The sequence below is a fragment of the Schistocerca gregaria genome, chromosome 6 (assembly GCF_023897955.1).
Source record: "Schistocerca gregaria isolate iqSchGreg1 chromosome 6, iqSchGreg1.2, whole genome shotgun sequence".
Lineage (NCBI taxonomy): Eukaryota > Metazoa > Arthropoda > Insecta > Orthoptera > Acrididae > Schistocerca > Schistocerca gregaria.
Window position 1 is genome coordinate 390,426,206 of NC_064925.1, and position 12,331 is coordinate 390,438,536.

The 12,331-nt window shown below is 45.4% G+C and overlaps 1 protein-coding gene across 3 annotated transcripts in view; it reads right to left on the reverse strand.

Moving 5' to 3' along the window:
* The window catches only part of LOC126278148 (phospholipase A1 member A-like), a 150,108-nt gene that overhangs the window by 68,677 nt on the left and 69,100 nt on the right, over window positions 1-12,331 (reverse strand). For all 3 annotated transcript variants that reach the window (XM_049978042.1, XM_049978040.1, XM_049978039.1), the window contains exon 2: window positions 6,923-7,065. In XM_049978042.1, the coding sequence (XP_049833999.1) occupies window positions 6,923-6,989 (67 nt within the window). In that variant the 5' untranslated portion in view covers window positions 6,990-7,065. The remainder of the gene's footprint in view (window positions 1-6,922; window positions 7,066-12,331) is intronic.

Below are 12,331 nucleotides of genomic sequence, written 5' to 3' on the forward strand. Positions count from 1 at the left end.
TAAAGAAAAAAGACCTGCTGCCAGTGAGTCAGCACTGGCTGATGAAGACGGTGAATATCTTAGAAATTTAGAGTTTAAATTCAAACCTGACGCGGCTTGATCACCGAGAAGTAACGGGTCTTGGAAGGCACCATGATGCTGTTTCCGGATCTGCAATGGGAAAGCTATTTCCTCGCGATGTCATCCATTACTCACTACGTTGCCAGCACGTATTCTGGCATGCGGATTCTGAGCTCCGTCTTATGAATCAGCAATGCCACACCTGGCAGCCATCACGACCACCTGCACACTCAACGACGTAATCACCTCCGTCGTACAACACTGGTACAGGGAGTGTACAAAAATATGGAAACACTAAAAAACAACACATTATCACACCGTGTACGCTACAGGAAAACCGTTGGCACTCAAATCAGCTCCAGTCGTCTTGGAATGGCTATATACATTCCTGTATGGTTTTCAAGGGAATCTTATACCATACTTCCTGCAAAATAGCGGCAAGTTTGTAATGTCCCCTTAGAAAAATTATTACTGACTGTGCTAGTAAACTTCTATCTTATTTGATACAAAGACAGCTGAGTAAAACTGAACGTACTCAGACAGTTCTCTCTTTACTTATTCTGATCATCACTAAACTGACACACAATATTTTTTAGCGCAATTCAATCTTGACTTTCAATAATCCCTACAAAAGAATGGCCCTAACTAACAATAACCTATACCTTTCATGAATCACTTACCTCACAAAAATCTTCGTTACTCGAACTACTGCAATACAGCGAGCGCCACTACTGCCAGCTAAATAAAAGATTCTAACTGCTGAAGACACTAACTACTGATAGGCATACCTAGCAAATGAAAGATTTTGATAGAGAACAAACAATGTATTTACCTCAATAGCGTTCAAAAGTCATAAAACGTATATAATTTTGTAACATCCAATTCTCTTTTCTGATAGACACACGTCCAGATCGTCCGCTGAAAACTCTGGCATCTCCCTCCATATCCACCACTGCTAGCGGCTCCCCTCCAACTGCCCAACGCTATGCGCTGTTCACATTAAACTGCACAACACTACAATAACGAATATTTCAACGATGCCAACCAGCCACTGACTGCACGCAGCACAGTCAGTGATTTTCATACAGAGTGCTACGTGACGTTATCAACATAAAATCCTAAACAGCCTACTTACATAACCACCATGCGCCCCACAAAAAATTTTACAAATTATTTTGGGCAGTGTCCAATATTGATTTGAAATAGTTTTTCATAATTACAATAACAAAGAAATCAAATGCACACACTTATCGATACAATGTTGGTCAAAAGCTAAAATTTTCTCACCGTCCATAAAGACAGTCCAGATCATTCATCACAGTGAAATTGTAGTGTTTTTCTCAAAGTCTGACCAGTAAAAGGGAATGCACTCGGAAGCAGTGGATTTCCATGCAGTCTTGAAGAAGTAGAAAGACAGTGTTGACTCTTGACATGCAGACATGGGCCACAACAGAGGAAACCCACAGCAGAGTTAGTCGAAGTTTTGAAGAATATTGGTAGGTAGGTCATCACAGAGCAGACCCATTTGTACCAGTGCCACGGTTGAAAGCCGGGATTCCTGTTTATTTGGTGGGCTTCAGCCTGGTTCAAATGGCTCTGAGCACTATGGGACTTAACATCTGAGGACATCAATCCCCTAGAACTTAGAACTACTTAAACCTAACTAACCTAAGGACACCACATACATCCATGCCCGAGGCAGGATTCGAACCTGCGACCGTAGCAGACGCGCTGTTCCAGACTGAAGCGATTACAACGGCTCGGCCACCAAGGCCGACCCCATGGATTACAACATTGCGCCTACCGAAATCATCACCGACTCTATGCCACGGTGTACTCTTGCCGTAAGTTGGAAACAGTATGAAACAAGACTCATCCTACCAAATGACATTATTAGATTCCTCCATAATCCAGATTTTATGACTTCGGCACCACATTTTCCTGTTACAAACGTTTGCATAACTGATGATTCATTTTGGAATTCCAGCTCATTTTCCAGTTATCTGATTATGGCGATCTCTTAGCACTGTTTTGGAAATGCAGGGTTCGCGAGTGCAACTTTCAGTTCTGCGGTGACTTTTGCAGCTGCCTCCCCTTATTTTTCGTCACAATCTTCTTCAGTCACCGTCTGTCACGACCACTCAGCACACACTTTGTCATCGTTGTGGCTTAGCGGATGATGTTTTTTCCGTTTCCGAAATGTGCAGTACAAATATTGGATACAGTGCCTCCTGAAACACCAAACACTTCAGCTCCCTTGATTACGGAAGCACCCGTGATTCGAGCACCAACAGTTCCCCCACGTTCGAATTTACTTAGCTCCTGCACAATGCACTCTCAACTACACGGAACACTGTTCTGATTACAACTTAGAGTTGCACCGTTTTGAGGACAGGTGGTGTTCGTGGTCAACCACATCCGTGCAACATGCAAGTTTGGCTATCATCTGCATTTATATTCAAGCACGGACTTCCCGCGGTGTTTCCACATTTTTAAACACTTCATCTAAGTTGATCCGTCGTTTCTGACGATTTTGTGGGCTGCTCAGTTGCTTGACCTCCTGTTGGTTGTCGTATTAATTCGGCATCGTATTACTGGTAAACGCCAACGGCCTTGCCGCAGTGGTAACACCGTTCCCACCAGATCACCAAAGTCAAGTGCTGTCGGGCTGGGCTAGCATTTGGATGGGTGACCATACGGTCAGCCGAGCGCTGTTGGCAAGTGGGACGCACTCAGCCCTTATGAGGCAAACTGAGGAGCTCCTTGATGGAGAAGTAGCGGCTCCGGCCTCATAAACTGACATACGGCAGGGACAACGGTGTGCTGACCACATGCCCCTCCATATCTGCATCCAGTGACGCCTGTGGGCTGAGGATGACACGGCGGCTGGTCGGTACCGTTGGGCCTTCGTGGCCTGTTCGGACAGAGTTTAATTTTCTAGTTATTATTGGTAGACAGCATTTTCCGGACAATTTACTATCGAGGTACACATTCACTAGAATAATTTCCATAACCGTGTGCGTGTGTGACATTCCCAATTTACTACTACAACTCTTCAGTTTAAGTAACTTAATAAACACGTTATGTTGCAAAAGGGATCGTAACATTATATAGTTTATGAATAGCGTAGAATTTACGATGTCTTGGATTCATGAGAACGGTCTCTATGTCTATTTAAAGTCCACTGAACTTTCATGGACACTTACACTGTTCACTTTTCCACTGGAAACAGCCATTGCTCGTTAATATTCCGTTCGGTCACTTTAAAGAAAAATATGCTGATTCATTTTACACAATCAATACGTATTATCAAAATGTATATATGTGCGTCCGCGTCGTGGTCGAGCGGTAGCGTTCTCGCATCCTATGCTCGGGTTCCCGGGTTCGATTCCCGGCGGGGTCAGGGATTTTCTCTGCCTCGTGTTGACTGGGTTTTGTGTGATGTCCTTAGGTTAGTTAGGTTTAAGTAGTTCTACGTTCTAGGGGACTGATGACCATAGATGTTAAGTCCCATAGTGCTCAGAGCCATTTGAACCATTTTATTTTGTATGTATGTGCGTATGTATGTATGTTCCACACACCCCTAAAGCACTTCACCGATTACAACCAAACGTGGTTTACATATCCTTTACTGTCAGGCAACAATCGCTGTGAGGGTAAGAACCATATACCTGTCATAGTACATGACATAAGATGTGATAAACAACGAGATGCGAAAGACTTCCGCATCATGTACATTTAAATTTATTACTTTTGTGCCAATAACTCTATTCGCAACAGATTTTGCAGCCAGTGGCTACATATGCCGCTGAATGTACCTAGAAAATTGTGTCACTCTACAACATATAGATGAGGCGATGTGAGTTGCTTGAAAACTGCAGTACCATGCATGACGTTCAAATTAATTACTTTTTTGGTAATAGATCTACTCGCAACATATTTCGCAGACAGTATCCACATATGTCGCTGAATATACATATCATTGTACAATACACACTTCAAGAAATATGACGTCATAAGCAATGAAATGCGTAAAAAATGCCGCATATGCATGAAGTTTTAATACATATATTCTTTACTACTAAGGCACTCCTACAGTCGAGTCAACTAAAGGAAATCCCAGGCACTTGGCCGCGCTTTTGATAGCTTTCAGCTATGAATCGCAAACGGCTGTATGCGAAAACAGTAGCTGTCTATAGAGCTGTGAAGAGGCGTTGCTATAGAGACTTTTACAAAATTGTGTTGTAAACACGCCCAGCATACGAAAACAGTACGTTTCTGATAGAAAATTGATAAAATCAATACTAGGGCAATTTCGGGTTTGACAGATAGTATTAAGTGTAAAATAACTACCTCGCCTCCCTATTCGCGCCTATGGGGTTCGCTCCTTACTCATAGTTCGCTGCCTGATCCGACGTCCCAGACTGATATCCCACGCGTCTTTTGCAGTCGCCGAAAGCACATCCCACATTTTAGGACATCCCCCGCGACACCATTGGTCTTGGTCTCTGTTCATCTCTAGTGGATATGGAGCAGCAGCCGGTCAGATATTTACCAAAGAAAAATGGCCAAATAGCCCTATGTTTTCACAAACTGCCGGCTGGTGTAGCCGAGCGGTTCTAGGCGGTGCAATCTGGAACCACGCGACCGCTACCGTCGGGGGTTCGAATAGTGCGTCGGGCATGGATGTGTGTAATGTCCTTAAGTTAGTTATGTTTAAGTAGTTCTAAGTTCTAGGGGACTGATGACCTCAGAAGTTAATTCCCATAGTGCTCAGAGCCATATGAACCATTTTTTTCAGAAATTATTTTGTTTAGACGGCCAGTTTCTGCATCTCATTACTGCCATCTTCAGGCCCCTATGCACTCCATGTATAGACAGTCAGATACGTCGACGGATTCATAGGTGGAGCGATCAGTATCTGGATTCCGTGAATTTTTTTATGGAGTGTGTACTTCGAAGTACATACCACAAAAAAAATCACTAAGGCCAGGTATTAATGATTCTGGTTCGATGTACAGGGTGTCCAGAAAAGGACTTCCTGATTTCAAAATTAAATATCTCGAAAACAAAGATCGTTAGAGGAATGCAGTAAACGGTATATTTATTGTGAAAGCTGTAAGAAGTTTATACAGCAGTTTGAAATAATAGTTACAAAAGCTGCTAACAGATGGCGCTGTACGCTGTACAGCTCATATCAGCATACATAAGTGAAATAATCGTATGAAAACAATCTTAGCAAACAATCACATCACAATGTTTTGAAAATGTTGACCATTGGCACTACAGAGGTGGCGCAAACGAAGAATGAAATTCGCCATCACATTTGGTAGAGTCTCAACCGAAATGGATTCACATGCCACAGAGATCGCCGATTCAAGCTCGTCCAGCTTGGCGGGATGCTTCGGGTACGACATGTCTTTCACTGTGCCCCACAAAAAAAAAGTCACAGGGAGTCAAATCCGGCGAATAAGGAGGCCAATCCATGCCTGCACCAGTAAATTTGGGATATTCCAAAGCAATGAGTCGATTCCCGAAGTATTCCTCAAGAAAGCGAAACACTTGTTCGGTCCGACGTGGTCGGGCTCCATCTTGCATAAACCATTCAGTACCTGGTCGATCCTCTAACTCTTGCTGTGTGGCGACAAATTGTTCCAAAATTGCAACGTAACGCGCACCAATGACCGTTTCTCGAATGAAAAAAGGGCCAATAATGCCTCTGCTGCATACTGCAGCCCATACAATAACTTTAGGAGAATACAGGGGTTTCGCTTCACACCAATATGGCTTTTCGGAACCCCAAAATCGCCAGTTCTGCTTATTCACGAATCCATTCAGGTGGAAGTGTGCTTCATCCTTAAACCAGATGGAGCCAACATCAAATCCTTCACTATCAATCATTGTGAGCATCTGATTACTAAAGGCAACCCTTTGTTGCACAGCTCGTACGGGAATGGCCTAGTGCGTTTGAATTTTGAATGGAAACATGTGTAGGCTCTTTCTTAGTATTTTCTGCGTGCTGGAACACTTCAAACCAGTCTCAGATGCAATTCTACGGACGGATGACATTGGATTTCGCTGAATAATTCCAGATACTGTGGCAATATTTTCAGGCGTAACTGCAGTTAGCTTGCGGCCAACATGCCCCAGTAGATCACCAGTTACGCTGCCTGTTCGTTGAAATTTTGCGAAGAGCGTACGAATGGTTTTCGCATAGGGTCCTTTTGGAACATTAAATCGTGCTTGAAAAATTCGCCTTCTTGCCGTAGGACTCTCTTCTAACCTGTGCTACTCTAGCACCACAAAAACCCGTTGTTCAATGGAGCACATGGTTTAAATCTCTTCCTTCGTTACGCTAACCTCCTTTCACGTTTCAGTAGTGGAACTGATCGCTCTGGGCTTCCGATCACTATTTATACTAGGCATTACGTATGGCGAATACAGTGCCCTCTGTTAGCAGCTTTTGTAACTATTATTTCAAACTGCTGTATAAACGTCTTACAGCTTTCACAATAAACATACCGTTTACTGCATTCCTCTATCGATTGCTTTCGAGATGTTTAATTTTGAAATCAGGGAGTCCTTTTCTGGACACCCCGTATCTGATCCTCTGTACCTACAGTGCACCGGGGCCTGAAGATGGCATTAATGAGATGCCGGAACTGATAGTCTAAATAAAAGCATACGGCTGTCTGGCGATTTTTCTTTGGTAAAAACCTTTCGCCTTGAGTGCAGCAGAGGTGGGTAAAGGAAAGATTTGATACATCTGTACCCTTACAAGCTTACATTGAAAAACATAAGATATTTGAAAACAAATTTACATTTTCACTAGGAGGCCGATGACGTTGGTACTCGTGCCTACCTGTGGGGCCGGCAGCGGCGAGCAGGGCCAGAGGCAGCAGCAGCAGGCGGAGCGAGGCGCCGTCCATGTCGTGCAGTGAGGGCCCGGCCGTCCTCAGGGCCTGGCGGCTGTCCAGCTAACGGGCCGCGGGGCGCTCACGCCGGCTGCAACACAAGCGGAGCGCCGACTGACTCAAGCGGAACTCGTGCGTCGCACAGACGCCGTGCCCAATGTTCATTCCACTGACACGGACACGGCCGCGCTCGCAGACCTATCCCTGTGTACAGCGGCGGCCAAAAAGATCTCTGGCGACAACTGACTGTAATGCAACAGCGGATAGCCCTTCTTGGCATAAACGCGAACACACATTACTTACGGCACTGCTGCGAGAAATTCTCTCAAGTACAGTGTAAGGTGTCAGGCAAATCCAACACATTCCATGAAAACCCTGACATGATAAGCAAATCCAGTAGTATGTCACATAGCTCGGAATAAATCGTGACATTAAATTAACCAAGTAATACGAGTAACGAGTGAGCAAATGGAATACCACAGACTAACACAAGAATGCCTAAATGCATGTCGTACCTTCCCACCGTGAGGCAGACGCAGTTCCGAGGGGAGAAACGAGGACAGAAGCCGAGAGCAGAACCGTGTTAAGCTAGATAAGGGAGGGGCTTGGCACCCACGCCGCGAGCCTACCTGTACGACTATACAACCCGCACGTTTTAGCGTGAGGCTTTTTCGCGTCTCAGGTACGTCAAGGATCACCCCCAGCCCATGTTAAAAGTTAGAGCCCTCCAGAAAAGCAGTATAGATCTTACGATAACACAAAAAGGGCCACTACCACCCGCAAGTTTTAGCGTGAGACTTTTTCGCGTGTCTGTTACATTAGGACAATCCTCCAGTCCATGTTAAAAAGATAGAGCCCTCCAGAAGAACAGTATAGATCTCACGATAACGCTAAAAGGACCACACCAGCTGCAGGTTTTAGCGTGAGACTTTTTAGCGTCTCTGTTACGTTGCAAACTTTAAAAACATTGCCCAACCACGAAAAGTATAACGTTTCTCATTGGATAGACAGAATTTTTGTAGGCGGAGCTTAAGGTTAACATTGAGACCCTGATTGGTCAGATTAAAACACAGCCAAATGGTTTTTTAAAACTAACTTCGGTAAATTGTAGTAAGGAGAAGTTAAGGGAGAGTGGGTTCCGAGACGGCGAGCTGGATGGCTGCTGCGCCGGCCGCTGTCGCCCTGACGCTGCCTAAACACCGACAAGGTAATGAACGCACGCGATGCCGCATTTTTGAGCGCATAAGGCTTCACTCAGAACTGCGGAAGTCTCATCTGTTACACCCCTTTTTTGCGTAATACTAGTTTCGATCGTTAATTAAAACTCATGGTGTTCACATTTGCCACTTGAAGTAAAAATCTGAAACGCGATAATTTTTCTGTTATATAGTTATTGAGAAGCCACATCAGCCACTGTAATTTACGACAAGGTAAATAAGTAATTAAAGATAATTGAGGGTCACTATAGACCATTTTTATAGTTGTAGACCATTTTGATAGTTTTCTCTTTTGTCAAACTTAAATTAAACCGAGATTATAGATGTGATATGGCATAGGTCATCCTTCGATCGATTGTAGAACTTGGAAACCCATTCAGGGAATATTCGTTCACATTTTTGTTGAACGCAGTTGGTTTTTACCATCCTGTATTAAAACATTTCCTTTTATCAATAGTGCAATTTATAAAGGTTTTTTTGTGAGTAGAATAAAATTTCCAATGGTAAACTTAACTGCTTTTTCGACGTTATTTTACCAGCTAACTAAAAATAATAAAGCCTTGAACCCTTTCCACTAAATTTAGTTAGTATTAAGATTCTTTTACAGGGAGTGCAGTGGAGCTGACGCTGAGATCATTTAGTATTTGGTTATATCATCGCTAGTCTCACTGAACTCTTCTGAATTCTACATGTCATGTGTGGTCTGGCGTCTCCTTACCAGCAGCATGTCCCAGGTTCAAACTAGTTAATTCCCTAAAAAACACGCTCAGAGCGTCGTTGCGCGAAAGTGGTAGGGAGACACGATATAGAACAAACAGACACCACCATGTATGTTTAGAACAGGGTGTCCATAAAAGAAAGTCCCAGTTTTAAACTTTATAGAAGCATATGTAAGCGTTGTGGAGTATCGGTTCAAGGGCACAATGAAACAGTAACTCAGACAGTTTTAGATATGCACTAGCGCGAGCACTGCTTTGTTCTTTTCCCGCTTGCACCACCACATACGCTACATACACAAATAATTTCCAATAATGATTGCCTATGGAAAGCGCGGGCCCCTAATGATGTACTGGGTGTTTCTTTCCACCGTGTACAAACTCTGGGGATTGATCGATGAGAGGATACGGAACAAAAACGTTCTAATGAACTTCTGTCCGGAAATGCATGGTTTCCATGCTAGAGACCATTTATTCAATCATGCTTCGTTACAGACTGCGGTCTAATACGCGCTGTACCATGCAATTACAATTAGTGTTGACAATGTTTTTGCCGGCCGGTGTGGCCGAGCGGTTCTAGGCGCTACAGTCTGGAACCGCGCGACCGCTACGGTCGCAGGTTGGAATTCTGCCTCGGGCATGGATGTGTGTGATGTCCTTAGATTAGTTAGGTTTAAGTAGTTCTAAGTTCTAGGGGACTGATGACGCCCGCGTCTCGTAGTCGTGCGGTAGCGTTCTCGCTTCCCACGCCCGGTTTCGCGGGTTCGATTCCCGGCGGGGTCAGGGATTTTCTCTGCCTCGTGATGGCTGGGTGTTGTGTGATGTCCTTAGGTTAGTTAGGTTTAAGTAGTTCTAAGTTCTAGGGGACTGATGACCATAGATGTTAAGTCCTATAGTGCTCAGAGCCATTTTTTTGGACTGATGACCTCAGCAGCTAAGTCCCATAGTGCTCAGAGTCATTTGGACCATTTTTTTTGGACAATGGTTTCCATGTGCCTCAACTTACGCTTGTACGCGCCGTGGCATGTTCTGTCTCGCAAGTTCACATCGGGCAGGCTGCATCCAAACAGTGTGAAGGGCAGCATGAATATGCTGCTCCGGTGTGTCCACATCTGTAATGGGCTCTGCATACAGGATACTTTTGACATGGACCCATAACTAGACATCGTACAGGTTGAGATCCGGTGAACGAGTAGGCCATGCAACTAGACTCCCTCGTCCGATCCATGGACTAGGGAAGACACGATTGAGATGCGTCCGGACGTTAACGACGAAGAGGGCTGGAGTACCATCATGCAGCAACCACGTAACCCCTCTAATCATCAATGGCACTTCTTCCAGCAGGGGAGACAAAGTCATTCGCAAGAAGCGGCTGCTAGGCGCCGTAGAAGGAAGGCTGGTCCCAAACTATGGTCGCCAGTTATCCCGGCCCACGCATTCCGGCTGCACCGATGCTGATGATTTGCGGTCACCATACCATGCGGGTTCTGCATACTACCCACAGATGACTGTTATGAAAGTTGAAAATACCAGTCAGCGTAAGGGCGGCCTCATCTGTGAATAGGATGGATGACACAAATCCCGGAATCGTCCTTGCCTGGTGAAGAAACCAGTAGCAAAATTGCTCCCAATGTGGGAAGTCTGTCGTTAGTAGGCCCTGGACACGCTCTAAGTGATAAGGGTAGTAACAGTTCCCATGGAGAATGTCCCACACGAGCGTCTGGCTTATCCTGTACTGGCAGACAACTGCCTGCTACTGACACGGCGTCACCTTCCACAGTGTTAATCAAATTTCTCCAAGTCTGGTGTCCGAACACTTCGGGGACGACCTTCATGATTCCTGCTTCCTGAAACGACCCTCAGACAAACGGCGAAACACTGTTACAAACACTCAATGCTGTGGTTGTTGTCGGCGGGGATAAGTCTCCTGATACAACCTTGCTGCCCGTCACCCGTTGCCATCTGCCTTTCCGGAAGGAAACACCATGTCGACAAGCTCCGATTCGAATACGGAGCCATTGCGCACAACGCTGTATCACATCCACTACAAGGTGAGTCACCACGAGAAGTGAATCGGACATAACATTACCAATTACTATGGCAGGAGAGGGCGCTTGGGTGTGACATATGAGGAACAGTACGACCCTCTAGGAAGAAACCATGTGTACTGTAACTGTGACTGCATGGTGCAGCGCGTATTGGACCGCATTCTTTGTAACAAAGCTATCGCTATCTCTTGTGCCGCATTGAGCGCGGCGTTGGCGTGGTTAATTCGCATTCGGCATGTTAACGTGAAGGGGTGGCGGGATGCCCTTCCTGCCGTCACCCCATACCCCCGGGACAGAATCAGGCTACCCCATCTGTCTTCGCCTAGTGTAAATCATGGAAAAGTGAAGATGTGTTTCAAATGTCTGTGAGTCGTGTAACTGAGGCGGGACGTGGGGACCAGTCAGGTATTTACCTGGAGGGATGTGGAAAAACGCCTAAAAACCACATCAAGGCTGGCTGGCCGGCACGCCGGCCCTCGTCGTAAATCCGGTGGGCGGATTCGATCCGGGGCCGGGGCGCCTACCCGAGTCCAGGAAGCAGTGCATTAGCGTTCTCGGCTAACCTGGCGGGTCACTCTTTGTAACAAAGCATGACTGAATAAATGGTCTCTGGGATGGAAACCATGCATTTCCGGACGTAAGTTCATTAGACCTTTTTTTGTTCTGTATCCTCTGATCGACCAATGCCTAGAGATTGTACACAGTGGAAAAAATTGCCCTGTATATAGAAACTGTGACTCGATGTCGACCATAGCATACATGTGGCGCGAACTTTGGATACTGTTTATAACACTGGTCGTAAAACTTTTTTGATCAAGAGCCACTACTGACACTCTGAGCCTGTACTTTGGCCGCATCTGTACCGATCACGTTATTAATTGGTAACATATATAACTTAGTATCTTATGCGCTGGCAATAGACTAGCTACAGTATGGGCGTGATCATGTGGCCACCAGCTCCTTGGTACTGCTCGTTACAAGTCGCACCATGCGAAACACTTCGTGTCGACTGTTCTCTGTTTCGTATTGCTGCCACCCTCACCAGCCCCAAAGTTGTGACACTGACGAAGTGTTGTTGTGCTGCCTGTGTGCGTGAACGATGCACTGATTAATGACAGTAATTGTACTATATTTAAATGCCTCATGCATTATGAGACGCGATAGCAAACGTTTACTAAATGTTTTGAATGTAATTTTCCGCCAGCCGCGGTGGTCTCGCGGTTCTAGGCGCGCAGTCCGGAACCGTGCGAAAAATGGCCAAATAGCCCTATATTTTCAGAAATTGCCGGCTGGTGTGGCCGTTCTAGGCGGTGCAATCTGGAACCACGCGACCGCTACGGTCTCAGGTTCGAATCCTACCTCGGGCATGGATGTGT